Genomic DNA, 27,406 nt, shown 5'->3' with positions numbered 1-27,406 from the left:
GTTTAAGCCCTCAGAGACTACCCTGGCCTTGCAAGGCTACAATGCCTTCCACACCTTCAGACTGCATAATGAACATGTGAGAACCAAAGAAGGCAATGTTTCTGTCTATATTAGAGATACATTCACCTCCCATCTAGTTAGAATGGTCAACTCCATGGAGTTACTCCAAGTTCAGGTTATGGTGGGTAACACCCCCATTCAAGTCATAGTCAGTTTTAGATCCCCTCCATGGGTCATGGCCCACACTAAGCCTACTCGACCAAACTGGAGATAATCCAAATATTACCAAACACTGTAGTTATGGGGGATTTCAATTATGCCACTATCAACTGGGAAACCTACACTAGCCCTAACTCACAAGTGCAAAAGTTTCTTAACTTTGTTAACTCAAATGCCCTGGAACAAATTGTTCATACCCCAACAAGAGGAACAAACATACTAGATCTTGTCCTCACAAACATGTTAAACAGATGCACTACCACAACTGTCAAACACTCATTATTTAAATCTAACCACAAATCAGTCACCTTCCAGCTGACACTAACACTAGAACTCACAATGGGTGAAATCAGACTAAAAAACTTCACCAAAGCAAAGTATACCCTCCTAGGTGAAGATATAAATGCATTCTGAGCTCCACCCTCAGCTGGAAGTAGTAACTACACTGAAGCATATACTACAGCTCTGTACAATCACTTGCATAAGTGTATAGACTCAGCTGTGCCAGAAAGAATCAAAGCCAGAGCCCCAAGTAAAAACAAGCCATCATGGTGGACATCCAGCATCAACAAACTTTACAATAAATGCAAAAAAAGTTGCTGTCCAAGAAAACAAAGGCAAGATTCCAACAATGGCAAAGAAAATAAACTTGTCAAATCCTCTAAGGACTTCTTTGAGAAAAACATAGCAAGCACAGCCAAGGATAAACATAAGGCCTTTTACATCTATGTAAGTAGCCTAAAAGGTAGGCCCCAAACATGTGCAGAACTAGTGACCAACGGTATCACATATACTGACCCCACAGAGATAGCAAGCCTATTGGCGGATAGGTTTGGTGAAAATTTCACTACATTATCCCCTTCAAACCTAAAACAAACCTTCCCCCAAACTCCCCCACCCCCACTCCACATATCTGAAGAACAGGTCATCAAAGCCTTGTCCAAAGCAAAAACACATCTTCTATAGGACCAGATGGCATCCCGGGTTGTCTTCTAAACAGGCTAAAACATGAACTAGCATCACCATTAAGTACCCTTTTCAATCATAGTCTAATCACAGGCTTTGTTCCTGTGGAATGAAGAACAGCAACAGTTATTCTCCTCCACAAAGGTGACCTATCAACAGACCCAGGAAACTACAGACCCATAAACCTGACAAGCCTCATCTGTTAGGCCATGGAATGTATCATTATGGACCTCATAAATAAAGACATAGGCAACCTCCAAACTCTGGATCCTACCCAATTCAGCTTCATCAAGAGCAGATCCTGCCTGTTAATCCTAGTGGATATTTTTGAAAATGTGACCAGCACCATTAACGATGGCAAATCTGTACACACAGCATACCTTGACTTGGCAAAGGCTTTCAACAGAACACTCAGGCATGACCAATAAACTTAGCAAACTGAATGTAAACCTCTTTGTGGTAAGATGGGTTGCCAACTGGCAAACAGACACATGCTATCAAGCTGGTTGACTGCACATCAACCAGCAGACCTGTTACCAGCAGGGTACTACAGGGGTTAGTGCTGGGACCCCTACTGTTTAGTATATGCTTCTCAGATGTTCAGGTCAAAACTAAGGTGTTGTGCCTGACTGAGTTTGCATACAAGTGCAAACTGGGTGCAATTATTGAATCCTCCAAATGATGTCAGTATACTCCAGGAGGGTCTTACACAAACCATTGACTTGTTTCTAAGTTTTGGTCTCAAACTGAATGCAAAGAAATGCATCATCATTCCCTTCGGCACAAACAGTGTCCCTTCACACTATCAAATTAACAACAATACTCTAAGTACCCAAAAAGTGGTAAGGGAACAGAGATCACAAGTTGACTGTGACCTTAACTTTGACCACCATGTGTCTGCTGTAGTAAGGAAGTATTTCTACGTAGCACACTTGATTAGTAAAGGCATTGCCTTGAGAGCAAAAGAGGTTATAACCCCTCTATACTCAGCAATAATCCAGCCCATAATTGAGTATAATACCCCGTTCGGCATGTATCATATAAAACACCTGCAGCAATTGGAGAGACATCACAAGTTTCTAGCCAATAAGATCAAGGGACTCCAGCACATACCAAAACAGACTAACTAAAGTCCCTGTCACTATAATCTGTATCATATAGACTTCCTAGGGGAGACTTATGCCTGGCTTACAGTGCAATCTCAGACCCAAACCTAATGAACTTGCTGCATATCCATAAATCAAATGGGACTAGGGCTACCCTTTCCAGGGACTTAAATATGGCCTGTAACTTAAATAGGACATGCTGGAGGGACAGTTTTATCTCCCAGTGACTGCCACGTCTTTGGAATAGGCTACCTATTCATGTGAAACAGAGCACATCTATTACACTGTTCAAGAGGAACCTGGACGAGTGGATGGGGCACCCTAAATTCTTACTAGGACTAGCACCCACAACCCTCCTGGACATGGACAGCCATTACTAAATGCAGTCTTGGGTATTAACTAACATTTCTATGGTATTACATTAGGATGAACCGGCTAGGTTGAAATAGCCTAGAAAATCTCCTATGATCCTATGAATTTTGGCTTCCAGCCAAACAGAGCACAAGTCCCACAACTGCTATCATGTTAATTCTTCCCTTCAGCCACACCGAGCACAAGTCCCACCCCTGCTATTATGTTAATTCTGCCTTCCAACCGCACAGAGCACAAGCCCCACCCCTGTTATAATGTTAATTCTGCCTTCCAGTCACACAGAGCATAAATCCTGCATCTGCTTGAGCTTATCCCTTCATCCCCCACACTTTAACAGTAAAGATGGTTGACACACCAGTGCATGTCACATTTATAACAGGGAAATGATTTGGTTGGGTGTACATAGTGTGACGCTTGCTGATGAATGTAAGGAACATAGTTGATTTTTTCATTCAGTGCTGTGTAAAACTGTCCTTAAAAGGTGCAGACTACTGTGCACCATACAGTATAACATCTTTGAATTTGAGGGTATAAAAATTAGTATATATATATTTTTTTTTTGTATTTTTCAAAGCAGTCATGTTAAACGCGCTGCACTTTCTCACATGAAAGAGTAGCCACCATTAAAATTCTTGTTTTAGATGTTTTGTCATTTTTCTTAGAACTAACGTTGGAAATTTGCTAGAACTTCAGTGGTGGCTCACATATTTAATGTCATTTTGACTTTCTGGCTGCCAGATTTTGTAGCTATTCACATGCTGTTCATAAATCCAGCTGGTTGTGAACCAGAGACAAGAAATGTTAAAATTCAGTGACGTGACATGGTGTGTCACGTCTCTTTGACCAAAAGACGGTGATACTATTTTTATACATTACAGAGGCTGGTTGTAAGTAGGATTCTGTTAGACTGTATACTTTCTAGTGCATAATGAATCATTCTTTCCACATACCCCATAGTGAGAAACCGACACAAATCATATTTTATCTTAGCAGGATGCATCTCAGACTCTGTAGTGTGCAAATAATGTTTTAATTGACTGGAATCTATTTATAAACAGGTCCCTTGGGATTAAAAATAATGAGAAGATCTTCTTTGTAGTTCTTCAGAACTTTTCATATTGGTTAGGAGTTATCGAACGTCTTGCCTTAGTCATCAGTTCCGATCTAATCCTGGGTGATGATAACTTGAAGACATTAATTCCTCAGGGCTGCTTAGAAATTATAATATTTTTCATGCATGGAACATCACAAAACCTGCTACAGTACCTAATACAACTTTGCGTCCTGGTTGTCAGCATGTATGTGAGGGTGAAGTGTAGGTATGAACTCTTGAATTTACACCTTTCCTCTCTGAAGGTCATTTCATGACAGAACGAAGACAGACATTAGTATTTTAATTAGTTGTTTCAAAACTTTGACATAGGAGAATGTTATAGCATAGTGTCTTTGTCTGCAGAATATCAAGGTTTTACGGTTAGAGAAAATAAAGGTCAGAACAGTCACAGAGTGATATCTTCTGTCCCATCAATTTACATTATTAGTAGACACATCCGAGAAGATGGCTTTTGAGTGGATACAAGCTACCTGATGTTAGGTGACCTATAACAGGTGGTATTTCTCATATTTTTAAATTGTATCTAGAAAATAAACAATCATTGTATGAATATCACTCAAAGGTAACAGGAGACCTCTAACCAAAATGCAACATACTAGTGCTGCACTGAATTAATCATGCATTATTGCTCATGGGGGCAGGTAAACTACTGTCCTTACCCTCCCATCATTCGGTTGTGCATGCAATTTGTGTACAACAAGCATACAAGAGTAAGTTCCCTCGAGAGAAATTCTGTCTGGTAGAAGGTTGTCTCAAAGGCTGTAACTTGGAAAGGAGGTGTAATAGCTTTTCACAGGTCCACGGTTCAGTTCTGACTACACCCACAGCCTTTGAGAAGCCTTTTAAATTTCTCTACGTTTTTCCCCTAAGTACTTTAGTTTCTTCCTGCCTGAAAATTGTCTATATTGCACTTGGACTTGCTGTTGTGGTTTGAATTCTGGCTGAAAAATATCAGCAAAAATCATTTATCATCCTCATTTATCAGATGACAGAATCAAACCTGCCTTAAGAAAAAGCTCTTGACAGGGTAATGGGATATGAAGTGGAGCCTAGAAGCCAGAGCAACAAAAAGGAAGTGAGTTAATCTGGTTTGTGATTTGTGCACTTGTGTACTCAGTAACTGGATATGTTATTCAGGCAGCTACTGAACTGGATTGCTCCAGGAATAAACTTATTTGCCATGTAGAGTTTATCAGACTACCTATAAAGCATATAAAAGGTGCAAATTCCAAAAGATAGTAGTCACTCAAACATTAGCAAGGAAGAATTAGCAAGAATATATTTTCTAACTGCTGTCTTTTTTCTTCTGTTGTCACCAGATCCGTGAGCAGAACCGTCAGGATGTAAAGTCTGCCGGTCCCCAGTCTCAGCTGCTGGCCAGTGTTATTACAGAGAAGAGTAGGAGCCCGGTAATGCATTTTGACATTTTAATAACTCAAAAAAAAAATACAGTGCACCTACAATTAGAAAAATGTGTATTCAGAACTCCTGATTATCTGTCATTTCCACTCACAAGTTTTAGTTTTCAGAATATAGTTTCTAAAAAGATTTTAGATTTATACTTAAAAAATGTGTTTCCATTGTTTGATTGACTGCTTGCTAACTTACTACAAAACTTTTTTTATTGCTTGATATCTAAATTATTTTAACAAGAATTCTGAATAATCTTATTGGTTTCTTCACAGCCACACTACCTATAAAATTAGGTTATTAAACTGCTCAGTACACCAGTATGTTTTTAAAGCAAGCAGATATGAAAAAAAAAAAGTTTTTGCAAATATTTTTGATACCATGTAGTGCTTCCAGATTAATTATTATTGTATATTTTTCTGCAAATATATTTATCTATATAGTGAAAATGAATTGCCATCTGTATAGTATAATGAATGCTGAGGTCTGCAGTGTAAAGAAAATTTGATGGAACAAAGCTCATAGAATTCTTTTAAAATGATATCAGATTTAAAATGCTGAAGGAATATCTAGGCTGATGTGGTAGTGCATAGAAGAGACTGCAAACAATTTTATTTTGTTTTGCTTCTTTGTCCTACTTTCCTGAGCCCGTGTACTGTTATGAAAATCAAACTGTAATTTCACTTTTCACAAAATCATAAAAGGTACAGCAGGCTTTCTATATCCAACTGTTGCTATTTATCCTTTGCCTGCAAGAAATTATGGGAATTCTTTTCTAGTAAAAACTGACAGAACATGACTGCTATATTCAGTTTTATTGGTGTAAATGTAATGAACAGTGTTACATGAAAGTTATTACACTCCAGGAAAAAATTGTGACTAGGGTCATACAGCCTGAAACAGATCCACAAACGTGAATCAATCAGCTTTAAAGTGTTTGCCCCACCTCCAAAACTTTGTTAGTATAGGCCATAAGCTACCAAAGTATCATTTTAACTACCATTTATTTAGTGGTAGCACATTAGCGAAATGAAGAACAGTAACATGCCATTTTTTTATTAGTCAGCAGAATGTCAGCTGTCTGCTAAGAGTGATGCAGAAACAAAGGAAGAGCGAGAAGAGGTGAAATCACCTGACCCAGAACCACCGCCAAACCCTTTCAGTCAGCTGACTGATCAGGAATTGGAGGAGTACAAGAAAGAGGTGGAGAGAAAGAAACTTGGACTGAATGGTGAGTGCCTACTGTACAAACATCTCAGTGTATTAAACTAGGCCACCACTATATCACAACAGTTCATTGTCTATAGACAAATATGCAAGCTTTCCTTTTATTAAAATGCAGAAGTCCCTTTTTAAATTGGACAACATTCTTTCATTCATTTTTTTTCTTTCTTTGTTCTAAAGTTAGAAAGTTTGATATAGCAGTTTAGAACTTATGCCAGTTTCTTCTATACGTTGCATTAGTTAAAACAGCTTATTTCTAGACTTCATGCTGTTTTCTTTTCATGATGCAAAACTTTTTGGAAGTTTTCTCTTAGTATTGTTTACTACTATTGTTTCTGAGAAATCAGTGTCCGTATGAAGAAATGTGGGATAAAAAATGGTAACAAGCAACCTTCAATGCCTGGAGAAGCCTGTCTGCACTGTGGCTAAAGATGGCTCCTCAGCAAGCCAACTGTGGAGGGGAAAACTGAGCATTATACAAACAGCTCTCTTCTTCTGGAACAGTGAGAGGAACTGTCCATGGTGCTGATGATTTTGGCATTTGGCAGAAAACAAAGGCTGGATAATCATCTAGCTTTTGAAGTTGGAGAGTATACAAAATTCTGTGCAAAACAAGTCACCTGCCTTGGTAGTATTAAGGCACGTCTGACATAGTTCTGAAATGAAGCATTAAAATGGGTCTAGTTGACTCCAGTCGACCACTTAGTTATTGTTAGAGTGATAATTCCAGACAGACCAGAGTTATACTTTGTGAGCACTGTGATATCAGGGCTGCATGGAAATGCAGAGAGAGATCTCATCAGTGATGAATGAGGATAAACGTATAAAAAAGATATCACATGCCTGACTGCTGGCAGGTTAGACAGCTGTTGCCTGGAGCTGAGAGTCAAAGTAAATTAAACGTAAGAAAAATATTTTAAACTGAATAAATAAAGAAGATTTTTGCCTTACTAGTTCAGTTAAAATAAGTCTTTTATGTTAAAACAGCTTAACTGTAGCACTGAATACTACAAAGTCAGAGCCATGATTAAGTTACATTGAGAGAGTATGTGATCTGTCCTTCAGATGGAGTAGGATTGAATTAGACAAGGCAGCTCACACTAGTTGTGCTCCAGCAGCTGTGAAGTAGTTAACAGTGTGATTGTCACTATAGGTGTGAATGAGTTAACTGTTCTGCATAAATCCATTGTCAGCAAACACCCCCAAGAGGCTTCTGCTTTTCCAGTTATGACCGCAAACATTTGTCATGGTCACATAAGAAGATGGAGTAGTATAGCACATGTACACAGATGGCAGAATCATTCCATTTACATCAGATGGTTAATTGCTAGGCTTACCTTTAGCCCTTCCTGTATGACTGCAGTTAGATGTGTATTTCAGTATCAAAGTAACACGGGCAAACGATAGTGTTCTGTTTGCATGCACGTGCCGCTCTAATCTTCTACATTCAATAAGCAGTCAGTATCTGTTTTGTCTAGAGTTTGCTTGTTTTTATGAATCATTTTTTTGTTAATTGACCACCACAGGAAGGAGGAAAGAGACGTGATTGCTCCTTCGATGCTATATTGTAACAGCCAAATGACAAATGTTATTCTTTTCTTTGGATTAATTTTATTAACATGAATTTTGTTGATTGCAATATCTCTATCATTGTTCTAGACCACTGGACATTTTTAAATTAATTTGAAACAATATATATATATATGGGTCTACTGCTTTACATCGAAAATACACTTCTTCGAAATAGAGCAGTAGACCCTACACTTCAGCAAAAGTCCACTTAAATGAAAGTGCACTTTCGCTGAAGTCTAGTTCCCCGGGCTACCCAAAATAAAACACTAAAACATGTTTTTGCAGGGGGGCAAGTCCCCCTTCACAGCCCATGTGGGGGACTGTACCCCCACAACCCCCTACTTAAATATACCAACTCCGAGGTCGCACTACAGTGGGGAAAAGGGAATATTCCCATTCCGTGCTGTAGTGTGACTGCCAAAGTCAATGTTCGAAGTTTCACTACTTCGAACAAGTGGACACGGTGAAGTGGGGTTCGAAGTAGAGAAACTTCGAACATATTGACGGATCCCATTTATCCTGGATTCACTCACATGCATTCAGCACATCAGGCAACAGGCACCCTTCAGAACTCGTTAACGTAGTCAGTACAGGTTTTATGGGATTGGGTTGCTAGCCCGATTTCCAACCCTCTTCAGAGGGTGATATAATAAAAACAACACAAAAAATGAGCAACAAGCAGAATAAATATAGAACTGATAAAGTAGAAAATAAAAAAATATATGCTGTACAAGGCTAGAGAACTTTAATAAAATATAGAAAATATAAACACAGTTAAGTGCTTTCACAGACTCAGTCTGATTCATTAGACCATATAAAAATAAATCAAGCAATAATTTAAAACATCCAATGAGTATAGCTTTACAAAAATGTGAGTCATCCATAATTAAAACAGATCTCACTTGTATAAAGTCCTACATTTTAAGGCAGACCTTAAAGAAATGTTGCCATTTAAACCAAACATTTTGTCTGCCTGCAAATGTAAAATCCAGTACAACTCTCTTCTTTCCTTTCTGTTCATCACAACCTCTAATCTTCCATCATCCCTCACTGCTTCAATTGCTTTGAACTTAAAAGTATGAATTCCCCCATCTCTGTTACATGTCTCGTTAGTGAGTTCTTCTCATCCCATTGTCTAATGTCCCTGGTATGCTCCCTCATATGCTCCAAGGGTGTACAATCTGTCTTACCAACATAGAATTTATTACATATTTCACATTGCAATAAATATACAAGGTGTTTGGATACACAAGTAGCTGATACTCTAAAACAATACCTTCTATTAGTTTCATGATGTACGAATACCCCACTGCTGTCAATAAGATGGCAAAAATTGCATCTGCCACAGGGAAATGTTCCTAATTGACTAGAATCTATAGGATCCCTATGTCTATTGCAGCAAAGTGATCTCTTGACTGATTTCCTGTTCTTAAATCCAGTGATAAAGTTAACAATGTAGTAGGAACCTCACCTAACTTTAGATTTAGGAATAGGAAATCAATCAAGAGAAAAAATGTATTTTTCATAAGTAGGATACAAAGCAGAGGGCCTATCCCTATTAAAGATATACCACTGAATTTTCATAAATGGGGTACATAAGTAGGGTACATACCAGAGGGCCTATCACTATTAAAGATATACCACTGAATTTTCATAACTGGGGTACATAAGTAGGGTACAAACCAGAAGACATAACCCCGTTAACAGTATAGCACTGAATATTCATAACTGGAGTATAGCGCAGTGAGCCAAGCCCCATATGAAGGTATATCACAGAATCTGTTTAGACTCATTTTTCTCTTCTCCATAAGCAGAAATATTCTTTCCATAATTGTGGCAGTACCTGGGTTACATGAATGTGCCCTCTGGATGTGGTAGTGTTACTATCTTAAGTTAGTTTTAAGTTCCAAGATACTGAGGAAGATGCAATTTTTGGCCAGTCTGATATAGAAGTTTCAAATATAACTGTGTTTCACATAAGAAAGCCAATCCCATGAAAGTTAGTACTCCTCAAAATATAAACAAATGTTGCCGCTAGTCTGTCTTAACAGTTCAGACTCTAGGTTCTTAAGTGCCTTTGTTTCTTTCTGCTTGAACTAATCGTTTAGGTATATCTAAGCCGAGTGTTGTGCTTCCATTACATTTTCTTGGCATTTGATGGTGTCTCTATCAAATTTAGGCCCTGTTGTATGATCTCCTACCAAGTGCCTGAGAAGAAATTCTGTGGGTATTGTGTATCTGCATCCCCAACATAAATTTACAGATCAAACAGGCTTCATGTTAAATTTATATCTTAAACATCACAAAGTAAATAGAGCCTGTTGGGCATAAATGCTGTAAATACCATTTCACTTAATGATGTCACTACACAGCTGACATAAAGTTGGTAAAATTATGTTCATTACTTTAGGTACAAGACAAAAAAATAGTTGGTGGTGTTATCTCTCATATCGGTGACACAAATGAAGGTTATATTAAGATTTTTTTTCCTACACCAAATAATTTGTTTTCAAGTTTCCCCCATATTTATTTTAACTGCCAGGAATTACAGAATAACTCAGCTCTCTGGAACACTTATTCTCTCTGTGTGAGGAACTCATTATGTAAATAATGTCTCAGCCCAGCTGTCCCAGTAACTTGAAGGTCTGTGTGCATTTCTTTTTAAGCTGCAACATTGTAGGCATACATAAAACCACCTCTACTAAAGTCTTTCTTCAAGCAGAGAGGGCAGACAGTCCTGTAAATTAAGTTTGTTGGACATGCCATGGCACTCCTTGTCTCACAAATTAGAAAACCTATTTCTACAATGTGATGAGCTGTAAGCTGAAGTCAATACCTCAATATGAAGTTGCAGCACATCTCAGCAGCTCTATGAAAGTCAGTCATGTGTCCTGTCCATGTTGTGGAATGAAAACATTACCCCAGGGCTGTGTATGCTTGCTACTGCTGGCTGTTGGCACACCTCTACATTACTATGTGCTGACGTATAAGACCTGATGCAGAGTGTTTCATAGCATGGTCAGGGAGAATACTCTTTCTTCTCACCCAACCCCTTCTCACAGTTCTCAGGAAGAATGAAGTGAAAAGACCAAATTATGACTTCGAATTCCCTGCTGGTGTTAACATTTGCATGAATCTTTCTATGCGATCAGATACCTAGCTTTCCATGTAAGTATTCCGTCCTTCTCCAAGCACGTACAAACTTCTGGAATGTTTCATTATACTTATAACTCAAGAAATAGGGGTTTGCATAACTCTTAAGTAGATTACCTCACAAACAAAAGGTACAAGGTTTGAGTCCCACCTTTGGGAAGCATGGCTAAGCTTAAAAAGGCCACCTAGGGTCATTAGCTTAGCAATTACCTGTGAATCTAAACAACATAGTACCAGTCTGTCAAAACTGACATTTGTTCAAAGTTGCCATATCATTTTTCAAACTGTGTCAAGACTGGAGTTATTATAAATCAGGAGTTCCTTCCAGATGGGAACTGAGGGGGCTCTGTCCCAGTCATTTTTTTTGTCTGAGTTTATTTTTATTCTTTTAAATGAATTGCTGTTTTAGTAGGTTGGCTTCAACAAATGATATTTTATGAAAAAGGAGCTGGAATAAGATACCCAGTATCTCTTGATAAGTAGGTTTTGTGTTCCTTGTTTTAAGGCAACCTGTAATATGTTTGACATAGTATTTTAAGCACTGTTGATCCTTTTTTAACAGCTGTTTGCATCTTCATACCCTCCTCATTATCTTTTCATGGTACAATTTTAAATGCAACGCAGTAACACACAGTCGTTATTGCAAACCACTTTTTCTGTGCTTATTCAGGTCCTTCTGAGAAAGACAGCACCACAGTGGAGTCCCCCGTGAAGACCCCAGATACAACCCCTGTAATGTCCCCATTGAAGACTCCGCCAACATCCCCTACCAAGTCATCAGGAGGTAAGCTCACAGTTAGCTATCTTTTTAACCCAACTGTGCAAGCTTAATACGAATGTATTTGTTTTCTTTATTGTGCTGATGTCCTCATTTGCAAACTGGCTTTTTCGTCTTATTTCCAGCATACTGTAAAAAAGAATGTCAGTACAGTTTGAATTTGATTTAGTATGAACCTGGTTAATAACCCAAGTTTTGGGCACATAAACAGGAGGAAATAATCATGGAATGTGCATCTCATTTGTAGTATTAAGAGTTGCTAAGCTTGTTAATCTTACAAGCACACAATCCTAGGTTAAAATCCTGTTTCCTGAACATGGTCTCACAATGCAGTGTAGTATCTGGGAAAGAGCATAGCTGTAGAGTTTCAGAATGTCATTTGGGCAGCCCCCCCATAAATGATAATGCAGTTGAAACCCTAGCATTCCTTAGCACTAAGCAATACCACTATCACAGATAATGTCCAACCATCTTTGTAGCATAGCAAGGGTGGGGCAAAGATGGCAGCCTCCACAGGGGCAAAGTGCTAGGGGATGCAACTGGCAGATGCTAATTGGTCTTCAGTGCATTACCAGTGTTCAAATGCCAGTATTGATATTTGGTCTGCACTGAAGCCATGTGTGAATTGTATCAGCTGTTTGCTACAAATGTGGCAAGCAGTTGCTACAGTTTAAAAGGAGAGAAATGCCCCCCCCCCACCCACAAAGTGATTTAATACTCAGTAGATGTCCTTTTATAAACATGTTGCAGTATTCATAACAGTAGGGGAGGTTGCTGCCTGCAGCATCAACATCCAGCCAGTATACCAAAGTCTTGCTTTGGGGGGGGGGGGTTACATGTGACGTCCTGTGCCAGGGCCATAAAGCAATGTAAGGCATAAAAGTGACATCTGCACATACCCTCTTGATAATTTTTCTGCCGCAGTGAATGTCAGACTCCAGTTCGCCAATTCGGGAAGCAGATCCTGATTTCAGACGACCGCTACAAACGGTCGCTACAGATACGTACCCTGTGGGGTTTTCTTTATTCTTTTGTTTATTGCTAATATGTACATGTCCACTAGAAAGGGGAAGTGTGCTTGTGGGAGACCAATTCCTCACAAGGACTCACACAATAAGTACGTATTCTGTTTAGGTGAGGCCCACGACCATACGTCCTGCCCCATTTGCAAATCATTCATTCAGAAGAAGCTTCATAGTCGTCTGGCCACCCTTAAACTTTACTTGGAAAATCAGAGGCTCCGACATCTCATGCTCAGTATGGAGGGAGGAGCAGGCCTGTCTGTAGAGCTGCCATGGAAGAAGGCTGAGAAAACCAGGCCTGATTCTCATACTGTGCCTCAGACGTCAGGGGAGATTCTTGAGACTGTTGAAAGCCTGGGATCTCTTTGGACATCCATTTCCTTGCTAGGCCCAGGAACCACTATGGAAGCTGGACCATCGGAAACCTCAAGTAAATCCGTTGAGGCATGCCAGCCATCAGATCCTGATGGCGGAGGGGAACCACATCTCATTCAGTCGGAGGGCCCTGCTCTTGCTCCTCCATCCACCCAGACGTCGGCTCCCTCTCTTTCTCTACCATCTTTCCCTATGAAGAGAAAACAGAAAGTAAAGCACGCAGAAACACATCCTGTCCCAGGATGAGAAGCTTTCTCTCAGAGCCTGTTTAAGGCATTCCAGGCTCTACAGACACAGCAACAACCTACTGTGTCTCATACAGGGCCCCCTTCACTTGTATCAGAGGAAGAGCTCTCCTCAGATGAAGATTCTGTGACCTATGAATCTCAAATAGTTTCACCCAAGGATTTCATTACCCCAGAGGAAGAGGATCTCATCACCCCTGAGTCTCCTGAGGAAAAATTCACCTTAGGTGATACCATTTCCCTCATGAGGGAACATTTTAAGTGGCAGGTCTCAGAGGTCACCGATATTAAGAAAAGGTATGTTGACCTGCTCCAAATGGAACAGCCATCCCCTTCAGCTGTGCCTCCCTTGCTCCCTGCCTTCCAGGATGCCTTTTTAGCCACCTCACAAGCACCTGACTCACAGCCCCCGGCCTCTAAACATTCTGACCATTTCTATAAGGTCCCACAGGACACCTATTTCCTTTTCAGAACCCCACCAGCAGACCTTGCTGTTATCGCAGTCTCTGCAGATAGAACATCTAGACAATTACCTTCTACTGCCCTCTGTCCGACTGATAAAGACAGTAAATTTATGGATAGGCTAGGTAAAAAGTATATATCTCCTCTACTCTTGCTGTAAGAGCACTGAACTACCAAACCCACATGGCTATGTCCTGGACACAATTGCCAAGGCTTCTACCCTATTTTCAGAGGCACCCGAATCCAATATTAAAACTCAACTAAGCAACCTACTCTCAGCAGCATCCCAAGTAACTAGGCACTCCATAAAGTGCAGTTACGATCTTGTGGTAGCATCATCCAAATCTGCTGCTTCTGACTCAGTACTAAGGTGATACTCCTGGCTAAGACTTCAGCCTCTGCCCTTAGATGTACGAACAAAACTCCTGGATGCCCCCCTAGACAATAAAGCCCTTTCTGGCCAAGCCTCATCTGAACATCTTAAATCCCTTCAAGAGAAGGGAAAAGAACTGCAAAACCTAAAACACTTGCTGGTATCCCCCATTCCCAGATACCACAGAAACTATCCACAGAAGACTTCTTTTGTCAGGAGGCAAACCCCCCACACAGTTCCTTAAACAAAGGGATGCAGGTAACCAAGGAAAACCTTTGCCCCCAGGTTTCCAACCAATCCTGCTACTCTACCCTTTCAGAGAGAGTCTGACCAAGGTAGACCACCTCCTCTATGACTTACCTTTGCAACTAACCCTCTGTCCCTTCGCCTCACCATCTCCCTACCCTCCTGGTGGAAGATTACTACAGAAAAATGGGTACTTTCCATCATTCAAAGGGGTTACTTCATGACTTGGTGGATGCTGCCCCCCTTCCAGGGAATTCCTCAATCACCAACAAATCAAATCCACTTCTTCCCCACTATCATTCAACAACTTCTAGCCCAAGGCACCATAGAACAAATAGCACCCACCCCAAAAAACAAAGGATTTTATTCAAGAATGTTTCTGGTACCAAGGAAAGATGGCCCATAGAGACCAGTTCTGGACTTATCTTTCCTAAACCTTTTTCTCAAGGTACCCAACTTCAAAATGATCACCCTACCTTTACTCCTGCCACTCATTCCCAATCAGGGCTTCATGGTAGTCCTAGATTTGAAGGATACCTACCTCCACTTACCAATTCACCCAGACTACAGGAAATTCCTTTGCTTTGCAGTAGGTTCCTGGCATTTTCAGTTCTCTGTCTTGCCCTTTGGGCTCCCCACAGCCCCTCGAGTGTTCACAAAATGTCTAGCACCTTTCATCAGTCATTGCAGAACACAGGGTATACAACTATACACATACCTATATGATCTGATGGTTCTTCATCAAGGCCGCCAAGTCCTCCAAGAGTACCTAAGACGGGATCTACACCTTGACCCACCTATTGTTCACTGTAAACAACGCAAAGTCGCATCTGCAACCCACACAAGACATGATTTTCTTGGGATGCAGAATCAGAACAGACCTAACGAAAGCCTTTATCCCAGAACAAAGAATCTTGGATCTTGGCACATACTTCAACAAACTCAGCAGTCTCCCTTCATTACCAGCACGAGAATTCCTAAGGGTGCTGGGACACATGGCTTCCCTGATACCCATGTTAGCCCTAGCAAGACTCTACCTGAGAAAGATCCAGTGGATCTTGAAGAACTTATGGAGCCAACATGCCCATCTCCTGGACTCTCCTCTTCCCCTACTCCAATGTGAACAGAGAAATCCAGTGATGGAGCTCTCCCATCCATCACAACCAGGGAATTCCATTAAAGGTTCATGCCCACCAGCAAGAACTCACCACAGACGCATCAAACTTGGGTTGGGAGGCAGTGCTACAGCACAACCCAAGACAGGTAACTGCGCAGGGAAAATGGTCCACACTAAGACTAAGGGACCTCATCAATGTCAAAGAAATGAGGGCACTCCAACTAGCCCTACAGACTTTCAAAACAGCCCTATTTCCAGGGGCTCTCAAAGTAATCACGGACAACATGACTGTCATGTGGTATATAAACAAACAGGGGGGGACAAGATCCTACCCCCTTTGCAGCTTAGCCATCCAAATCTGGACCTTAGCAACAACCCTCAATGTCCATCTACTAGCAGTTTACATTCCCTCCACAGAGAATGTTATGGCAGACTATCTAAGTAGAACTTCAGCTCCCTCTCACAAATGGATGCTTCATAGAGAGGTATTCCTAGATCTTATACACAGGTGGAGTATTCCACAACTAGATCTGTTTACCTCATCCCAGAACAAACAGATGCCCAAATTTTGCACAAGGGCCCCACATCCACAAGCCTGGAAAGTGGACGCCTTCTCCTTTCATTGAGAGGGAATGTATCTCTATGCCTTCCCACTTTTCACTCTGATTCACAAAGTTGTCCTCAAGATCCAGAAGGACAACCCAAAAAATCCTGTTGATGACCCCCTACTGGCCAAGACAGTATTGGTTTCCCCTTCTCTACCTACTAACCAGGGGCAATCACCACAGGTTACCCCACCAGATAGACTTGCTCACACAAAACAGGGGATCCCTATTACACCCTCAAGTGAACAACTTAAAGCTGACCTTATGAGTGATAGGGTTCTAATCCCCTTCAGACATCTATATTCAATGTCCTGCAGGAGGCCAGGAAACCTTGCACCAGATGAAATTACACTGCAAAATGGAAAAGATTCTCCAGGTGGTGTCAGAGGAAAAAACAGGACCCTAAGACTATCCCTGTTCCCTTGGTCCTTTCCTATTTGTGTGAGCTTCTTCACTCAGGACGAATCTACTCATCAGTCAAAGTCCATTTCTCTGCCATCTCTGCCTGTCTGCCCATGTTACCACTGCTGGTATCCAGATTGTATGTCAAGCTGGTCCTGAAAGGAGTCCTTCATATCAGGCCCCCAAGGAAGCCTATCCCTCCACCTTGGGACCTGAATTTTGTACTAGGAAAAACTAACACTCCCTCCTTTTGAACCAGCACATTCAGTAACCCTAAAACTGTACACCTTTAAGACTGTCCTACTAGTGGCCCTTACCTTCGCCAAGAGGGTATCAGCGATACAAGCCCTTATGGCCATCTCTCCTTACCTCATTTTCCACTAAGACAGGGTTGACCTCAGAACTAATCCCTCCTTCATGCCTAAGGTGGTTAATGAACCAAACCATTAACCTTCCTGTTTTTTACCCTAACCCCCAAAATGCTTCTGAGAGAACACTGCACTCTGTAGATGTACACAGACAACTGAGGTATTAGATAAGACAAAACCTATTAGAAAATCTGATCAGCTTTTAATTTCTTTACATCCTAGGGCTCTAGGGAAGGCAGTCACCAAACAAACCATTTCCTCATGGATCTCAAACTCCACTGGAATGTGTTATTCCGCTCATGGTAAAACGTTACAGGCCCAGGTCAAATCACACTCTACCAGGACAGCTGCTTCCTCGGCGTTTTTTTTTCAAGGGGGTTGACTGTGCCTCAATTCTAGAAGCTGCCACTTGTGCATCAGTACACACATTTGCCAAACATTACAAGCTGGACCTAGCCTCTAGGGCTGGAACTGGTTTCGCCAAGTCCATTCTTCAGGGTCTCATTGACCAAGGACCCCTATCCTCCACCCAAGTTCATACCTAAAAGCTTTAGCATTCTCCCTATTGTTATGAGTAGTGTAACATGTGAATAGAAGGACATAGAATAGTTGTGAAAGAACTTACCATAACCTTAGATGGCCTTCTCTTCCATGTAGCAGTATTCAGTCCCTCCCTTCCTGCCCCTTTTTGCTCACCTGCCTATTATACCCCACTTACCTGTGGGTACATCGTCTTGCCTTCCTGCTGACTTCTCCACTAATCACAGCCTAACAAGTACCCTTATTCTAGTCCACATGTGAGTCTCTAGGGTCTAACTAACTTGACCCTTCTTAAACCTCCAGGAGTACTACTGTATGCGGCAGTCCATTCTGAAGAGGGTACATGCAGACGTCACTTTTACACCCTATGTAGCTTTATGGCCCTGGCTCAGGACATCACACATACCCCCCCTGAAGCAAGACTTTGGTATACTGGCCGGATGTCGACGTAGGCAGCAACCTCCCCTACTGTGATGAATACTGCAACATTGAAGAGAAGGACATCTAAGGCTATGGTAAGTTCTTACACAACTATTCTTTATTGAGGGGAGTACCAGATTTGGGGGCAGCACTGGACACCATATTAGCAAGCTACATCTCTGGTGGAGTGTCTTCATCATTCTCATGAGAATATCACCCTGACAACATGTCCACCAGGGCTGCTACAAAACCAAGCCCTGTCTCTCACAGCATTTGAGATACATAAGCTGGATTTGTTGCTGTGTTCCAGCTTTAGCACTCCAGCAGACGGAGATACACTGGCATACTGTCGAAATGAGTTCTTCGTTGCAGACCACACATCACATGCTCACTAAACTATCTACAAGTTGCTTGCCATCATTTTTGCCAGAACTGTAGCAAGGGAGTTTGGCACCCTAGGCAACACACTTATTTAGCAACATTGTGCTTTCTGTAAGTAATTGCATTACTTAACAGTAGCTTAAACCATCAATTTTTTATTAGGTTGTTAGAGTAATAAAATTTTCTATAAATGTTCTATGTTGTCATTAATAAAAACAACATAGAACAATTATAAAAAGTGAATTTATTAACGTAAAAACAAATATTCCATTGTTACTTAAATAAGCATGGTTGGACAGTTAACAGGTATTCTTAGTATGAACACCCTACAACTACTTAAAAAAAGAACAGTTTGACTCTTACAAAGCTGTCTGTAAGTGTTTATAGCTGTGATTGCTTAATGATAGTTAATAAGTTACAAACTATTTTTTTTTAAAAGTGGCATATGCTGATCTACTCTCCTACAAATTAGCATCTGGGACAGGTGCTGCATCCGCTCCATTCTTCCTGTGGTTTTGCTTTCTACTATGAATTATCAAATTTCTTTTTAGCAGGGAGATTTGAATGCATACTTTATTTAGTTGTATTTCTAAATATATATTCACATAAATCAGGCAGTGTGTTCCCTTATAACTGGTTCTACTCTACAAATGCACCTGAGTCAGTCCAGTAGTGGTTTATGTATGTATGCATTTATTTACTCTGATTTACAGCAGTGGGACAGTGAGACACCAGTGTCCATTTTCCAAGTACTTTCCATACAAGAATGGGTAAATAGTAAAAGTAGAAGTCATGCATAGCTAAGGACTGAATACTGATGCATAAAAAATAAATAATCTTAGCAAAACAGAAGTTGCCACCACAAAGCATGTCCAAATGCAGTAAATATAAATATTTACTGAAGCCTAAGACATAGTAACCTGATACTACATTGTCTTTGTTGGGGGTTCTGTCCTTACTTCCAGTTACTACCTCTATGGAGGTTGCATGTTCTTCATGTCTTCATAGGTTTTTCCTTCATTTATCATATTTCCTGAATTACTGATTGGCTGCAACATTCATAAATATATATCCAACCCTCCCCACCCCTCTCTCTCTCTGTATGTGTATACACACACACACACACACACACACACACACACACACACATATATATATATATATATATATATATATATATATATATATATATACATTGCATGCATGATAAGTTTGTATTGCATTATATATTTGGTGTAACATTAACTATTTAGCTACATTCTTGGTTTGTTACCAAATACTAAAATTCTCCTAAACTTGCATTATTTATTCTACAGTCTAAAAAAAAAAAGTAAAGGTTTGGACAATGTACAGAGAAAAAAGAAACAGTGAGACCCCCAAAAAATAACTCTCTCCCGCCTAAAACAACCTCTCTAGACCCAAATCTGTGTTTATTTTAATTTAAAACACTAAGTCAAATAAAGAAAGCTAAAATACAGATATTGTATCCCATTCACTGTAATGTAAAACATAACTTTATATACTGTATGCGTAAAATCTACATGCACAAACCCCTCCCAAAAACACTGCCCACTTAAATCAACCCTTAGAAATAAAATCTGTATTTATTAGAATAAAAAAGTTAAAAAAATGTAACAAAAAATAAAATAAAATAAAACACTAACCATGAGTAAACATTTATTTCAAAAATATTATTACCAGCAAAACTGACCTGATTCTCAGCCCAGCTCATTGATGTACAATAAAACCAGGTGATTAAAGTTTGATGGCACCTGTTGGAGTTTGGGGTAAGAGGAGGGAGAAGTGGTGAGGCTTAGAATGCTCACCTCTCTTCTGGGAGAAGGTGTAGGGCACATGTATGGGGACAAACTAGAGGGTAAGAATTTCTCACTGGAAACCATCGAAACTTAACTAAAGGTGCCTTACTTCTTAAAGAGGCAGAGTCCCTACAGGCTTATGTCACTGGTATGAGTGAGTAACATACCTGCAGTAATGCCCATCCTCAGTGAAAGTGCCTACTGCATTAGGGCATATCTCAAAAATCCTGATCCACTGCATTTGTTAGTATCACTCCTGCTATTTGTAATTTGCCCTAATGGAAGTAAACAGAACAAAGCGATGTCTCACAGACGCTAAAGACTATCTAAATGAACTAAAAATAAAACAAACAAGAACAGAGCTAAAATATAAAACTATAAAATCCTAACACCTATCCCTCACCACACTATTAAAAACACAACAAATAAATGAACCATCACTACAAAAACCTGAACAAGAAAGGAAAATACCAATCCTTGTCTGAGGATTGAATCCAGGAACTGCCACATTTTGTGCACTTGTCATTGCCACTGGACAAAAAAAAGAATCAATGGATACTTTGGTCAGATACCCAACTGAATACATACTACTTATCAGTCCAGTTGTAGTGACAACCACACAAAATGTGGAATGTCCTGAGTTCAATCCTTACGCGAAGGTTGGTGTTTTCCTTTCCAGTTCATTTGTTGATGCTATACTAAATTAATGGTTATCACTACAAAATATTAAAATTTGTCTCCAAATTAGAATTCAAAGCCATTTGCATGATACTCCATTCCCTCCTATACAAACTTCCTAAAGTCTTATTCAGTAAAGACTTTGAAGTCAGTGGAAAACACTACTGCAAACATGTATAAATGGAATACATGGGGGTATGGTTTGTGAGACTTGAAATATTTTGTGCTGTAAGATTAGGAAAACCAAAATCACTGCTGTTTTATAATATACAGAATTAGTAGATGGGTACCCCACTACATGTTATCTAAGCCTTATTGCAGAGCACCCCAAAACTCATATTACAGACAGAATATTTCCACTTCATTCATCTAAATAACCGTGTACCATTATTTCACTTACAGAGCTATTTACTTTGATAGGTCAATCATAAATACCAAAGTACACTGGGCCATGTCAGATCTCAGATATAAACATGTATCATCATTACTTATTTTGTTTTTTTTTTTGTTTTTTATAATAATTCCATAAATCAGAAGCTCGTAAAAGGAAAACATAATCTGTTTCTGCTTATATTATAATTGCCATATTTGAATATATGTCTGATATGAGGGTGGAAGAAAGTAAAGAATCATTGATTATTCAGCATATTAATTCATTTAGTTAGAAAAACCTTATTTTAAACATCTAATATTCCAAAGGACTTTCCACTACTAAGACAGATTTGTGCAAACAGTGATATAAAATCCTGTCAGTCTGAATTTTTGTAGTGAAAGTTTTAAATGTTAAATCGAGGTCCCATCTGCTTGAGTTGCTGGTAGCTCAGTCAGATGTAAAAGATCCCACTGCAACTATTAAGTGTTGGGGTCTTTTATTTATTTGCATGTTTTTGTATTATACAAATATTTACATTTTCAAATATATACTTATTTAGAAAGAACATTAAGAACCAAATTTAGCACCAAGATGAAGACACTGGTCCCTGGAACGTAATTTAATATTCTTTAATTAAAACAATCCACAACACATAATGTTTAGCGCTTTCATCAATACACATTGACTTCATCAATATGCATATTTCGGCCTTGTTATGACCTCATCAACACAGCACAAGCATATCGATGAAGTCAATGTGTATTGATGAAAGCGCTAAACGTTATGTGTTGTGGATTGTTTTAATTAAAGAATATTAAACTACATTCCAGGGACCAGTGTCTTCATCTTGGTGCTAAATTTGGTTCTTGGTGTTGTTCATAGGTTCATAGGCTAGTACTAAGCTAACTGCCCTTGTAAGCCATTTTAAGCCTAGACAATTATCCCTTGTGAGACTCGAACCCTGCACCTTGTGTTTGTAAGGCAAACACCTTAACCATTAGGCCACCCTCCCAACCTTTTAGCACCAACCACATACATTTTTGTTTTGGACTACTTATTTAGAAAGTTATACAATTATTTAAAGTAGCTTTCATTTTTATTTTTCTATACATTATCAATTGTTCTTATATACATACTTATTAATTCAACTCCACTCCTTTTTCCATAACTATAATCTGAACTTTTTTAATATTAATGATAATGTCCATTTTCCATTAAATATAATTTAATTAATCTTCTCATTCCATAATACCCATACAACATAAAATACTTTTTTTATTCATATTCAATTTTTTGTTCTTTACCTGTATTCTTATAATAACATTTTCAGTCATATCCATGTTTATACTATCACTGTTCTTTAAATTTCTAGAAAAGAATGTGTACATAATTGGTCACATGTTTTTTTTAACTCTCTTACATTTCAAAAATACATGTTCTGTTGTTTCTTCTTCACCACAATACAAATATATTTTTCACTTTTATTTTTGTACAGCATTTTAGCTTTTTCTGGTATTTTTTATTCCCAGTTTCCACAAAAAAATCTTGACATTCAACTTTATCACTACACCATTTCTTTCTTTCTTTTTTTCTTTCTTTTTTTCTTTCATTGCTTTAATCTTTTCCTCTGGTACATTTTCCCATGGATACAATAATATTGACTCATAATATTTTTGTATCATGTTTTTCTATCTTCTTCTGTTTCATCAGTTTTTATTTTCCACATTTTTATATTTTGTTAATACTTCTTTATTTCTTCATTACAAAATTCCTTTATTTTATTACTTCTTCTTGTTTTCCAAAATTCTTCATACCTATATTTAATTAATCTTGTTACTAAATTCAATTTTTTTTTCATTTAAACATTTCAAAACCATATACAAATTTAATAATGCAGCATATACTGTCAGATTTAACATACCCAGTCTTCCATCTTCTTTGTTCATATACATAATGCATCTCTTTTAACAGGATTTAATCTAGAACCCCATATAAAAGAAAAAAAAATCTAACAATGGCTTTTCATATATTATGTATTAATAATAGTTGGTAAATATGCTGTTTTACCTGTTAATACTGAATTATTCAGGCTTACTTTCTTCTTATAAGCTAATCTGAACATTTTCCATAAAGCACAAATATCTTTCAATTCCTTTAATACTGTATCCCATTGCTTTCTGTTACTTTCTTGATCAAAATGCACTCCTAATAAAGAGATTTCTTTCACAGAAAATTGTATATTTGTTTTTATTTTGTCTCCCATTCTTTTGGTTTTCTGTTTATTTAAATTCATGTCTTTCAAACAATCAACTAAATAAAATATATCTTCTCTCATCCATTTTCTATTTTTAGTTGTTATAATAATTTTGTCTGCATATGACATCATAACTGGTATTTCAGTGTCTGCATAAATTAAATGTTTTGCAGTCTTCATTTTACAATTAACCTCACTGACTATTGTAATCATAACTAAAACAAATAAAGTACTACTCATAGGACACCCTTGTATTATACCATTGCTCATGTCTATTCCTTTACTTAGCCAATAATTCACTAAGACTCTTACTTTCTTATTGTTATACGCTGTTATTTACACTTGCATAATTTTATTGTTCTTTAATATCCCACTACATAATTCCTTATGATTTAAACCTTTATTTAACCATTCATTAAAAACATGTAACAAAGGCTTTTTGCCATTCTTTTTAGATTTTTATTCTTTTCAAATCCAGTTCTGCCCAGAAGCTACCAATTCTGCATTTAACTGTTAAGCAGTTTATCCAATTAATATAAAGTAATCTGTTTCTCAAATTCCCTGTTAATTTGTAAAGAGAATTATATTTAATTCTCACATCCTTGTACTTTGTCTTTTTTTCTTTCTACACATATCTTCCACATAACTTACAATTTCCATAAACTGTTATTGACTTTTCTTTAAATTTCTTCCTTTATATTTCATTTCTCTCATTTTTACAACTATCCTTCTTCATTATCTTACTTAAATATGCTGATACCGCTTCCATTATACAATATAAAAAGTATCTTTAATATAATAATTACTTAATTGTTTCATAATTTATAAAATTTATTCTCCTTTTTGTAATATTCTGTTATTGTTCTCTAAATTTTTAATGCAAATTTATATATTTTGTCATATTCCTGCATTTATTTCTCTCTTACTTTGCTCTGCCAATGTAAAAAATTCCATTTATATTTTCCATTAAAAGTAATCCACCATTCAGGCTTTTTAAATGCGTTCATAATATGATCTTTCCTTAATTGTATAATTAATTAGTTTCCTTTTTCATAAAAATTCTTTTCCATTTATTTTTTTTATTCCCCTTCCTATTTTAATGTATTATTTACTATCATATATAAGCCACAGTGGTACACCGGTAGCGTTGTTGCCTCACAGCAAGAGGTTCTCCTGTTCGGTTCTTGGCTAGAATGCCTTCTGTGTGGAGTCTGCATGTCCTCCCCGCCGTCGAGTGGCCTCCGAAAGACATGTGTGGATGGGCATGCCTTCGCTGAAGGTTGGGTGTCGTGGCTGGCAACTCGGCACCATAAAAAAAATCGACTGACAATCATTAGCGGACCGGAGTACCGCTGTGGCAACCCCTAACCGGGAAAAGCCGAAAAGACAAACATTTACTATCATATATTTCCATCCCTATTCCCAAATTATCTGAAAAACCTGTTGCAATAGTTTCCTCTTCTGCTATACATATTCCTTCTGATATCAGAAAATAATCAGTTTCAGATTTTAAAGTGCCCCTTCTATATGTGCATGATTTTCTGCTCCATATAACCAATTCCAACATTTCATAACTTCTATCATTTTTCTTATATATTTCCTGTTTTTTTTTTATTCAAAATTATCTCCCCATCCCATATTTTTTCTGTCTGTAATCTTTCTTCATACGTCAGAAACCTTATATCCTCCAAAATAGTAATATCTACATCATATTTATTACACCAGTCTAAATTCCTATCCTAATTATATTTTCCATACTGTTTACATTAAATGAAAAAAAATCCTTAAATTATTCCTTTCTCTGTTCTAAACATAAAGGATATAATTTTCTTCCTGTACTGCTTTCTTTAATTAGTATCTGTCATACATTTCCTTTCTTCTTTTCTTTTATATTAATAGCTTTAAATTTCCCTTTTCTATCTTTTACTCTTTTACAAATAGAATTGTTTTCCTCTTACCACTTTTCAGCTTATATCTCTTTCATCACTAACTTCCAACTCTATTCCTATTTCCTCTCCTTTGTCTTTACTTTTCTTTTACTATGTCCCTTTTATTTTTCAAAAGTTTCATCTATTTCTATCTCTTCTTTATTTTTAATGTGCTGTTTATGATTTCCACAATTTTCATCATTTGTTTCATTCTCTTTCACTTTACATTCCATCCATATATGTCCAGTTTTTTTTTACATTTGTAATATTCAAGTTCACATTTATTTGCATCCTGTCTTGTTTTCCCATATATATATATAATTCCTTTTTATCACAGTTATTCACTAAATGTCCTTCTTTCCCACAAAAAAAAAACATTTCTGGTTGTCCCCAATATTTTACAATGCCCTTGTTACCTTCAATATTTTTGATACTCAGAATGTGTACAATTTTATCCATTTCTACTGTTAAAACAACATTATAATCCCATCCACCAGTCCACAAACCTCTTTTATCATAGACTTTTGAAATGTCCATTACTTCTTTACAAATAATTTTAAGTGTTCTTTTAAAGTTTCTCTTTCTGCCTCTGTTCAAAATTGTATGTGTACTTTCTTTTTTGTCTCTCGAAAAGATGATTTAACCACTTACTCACTCCATGGATTATCATTCTGCCTCTTTTCATATTCACACAAAAACTTTTTCATGCCTTGTGCAGTTTCTAAAAAAAGTCACAAAATGTCTCTTTATTAATCAAAATAAAAACTCTTACCTTTTGTGTTTTAACACCCAAAGATAAAATTAGATTGTCTCATACCTCATATCTATTCAACTCCTGACTTCTTTTAGTTTGTACTGTCACCACAAATTTTATTTTTGAAATGTCCTCTGTGACATCCTATCACTGGACCAGTAATCAAGGAGCCCCAGTCCTCACCACAGGCAACAGTGGGGGACGTACATTTGGAGGATGACAGGTACACACACAGTATTTCCAGATGCAGCTCTCTGCATCAAGTGCAATTTCCCTTAAGCACACACAGAGAACACAGTCAGTCCAGGGCTGGTTTCTCCCTCTTTTTCCAGATCCCTAATAAGACTCCCCACTGGCACAGCTGTAGAGTTGAGTCCTTAGCCAGGGTTCCAAGCCAAGTCCTCCAATACTCTGCCCAAGTAGCTGACACACACACTCCTGGAGATTAGTTTTACACACATACACACACACACACACACACACACACACACACACACACACACACACACACCTGGAAAAGGCTGCCACAGGTTTACTTGCTATGCCCTATTCTGCCCAGACTGTAAGCTAGTTATCACTGCCACCAGAACCCCAGTATTCAAGAAGCCTCAATCTTCACCACTGACAACAGTGGGGGATGTACATTGGGAGGATGACAGGTACACACACAGTATTTCCAGGTACAGCTCTCTGTATCAAGTGCAATTTACCTTAAGAGCACACAGACATCACAGTCAGTCTGGGGCTGTTTTTTCCCTCTTTTTCTAGATCCCAAGTAAGACTCCCCACTGGCACAGCTATAGGGTTGAGTCCTTAGCCAAGGTTCGAAGTCAAGACCTGCAACACTCTGCCCAAGTAGCTGACACACAAACACTCTTGGGCATTTGTTTTACATACACACACATCTGGGAAAGGCTGGCACAGGTTTGCTAGCTATGATCCCTTCGGCCCAAGCTATAAGGTAGTTATCACTGCCATTAGAACCCCTTATCAACTACTTTAAGGCCCTTAACAAAGGGTTCCCAATCTTACTGTGTAATGTTACTATCAATACAAATGGTAGTTTGACCAAGAGCAAGGCTATTAGGAGTGACGTACACAGTGTCACCAAATACATATGCAAGTACTCTCA

At 38.3% G+C, this 27,406-nt stretch overlaps 1 protein-coding gene across 2 annotated transcripts in view; it reads left to right on the top strand.

The window, feature by feature from the left end:
- Positions 1-27,406, top strand: part of ADD2 (adducin 2) — a 906,318-nt gene that overhangs the window by 831,251 nt on the left and 47,661 nt on the right. For both annotated transcript variants that reach the window (XM_044083076.1, XM_044083077.1), the window contains exons 12-14: positions 5,097-5,186; positions 6,250-6,418; positions 11,807-11,920. In XM_044083076.1, coding sequence (XP_043939011.1) covers positions 5,097-5,186; positions 6,250-6,418; positions 11,807-11,920 — 373 coding nt within the window. The remainder of the gene's footprint in view (positions 1-5,096; positions 5,187-6,249; positions 6,419-11,806; positions 11,921-27,406) is intronic.

Source organism: Protopterus annectens, chromosome 9.part0 (assembly GCF_019279795.1).
Source record: "Protopterus annectens isolate FY-2018-M chromosome 9.part0, PAN1.0, whole genome shotgun sequence".
Classification (NCBI taxonomy): domain Eukaryota; kingdom Metazoa; phylum Chordata; order Ceratodontiformes; family Protopteridae; genus Protopterus; species Protopterus annectens.
Note: the sequence above shows the minus strand (reverse complement) of the source record. Positions and strands in the feature narration are given on the sequence as shown.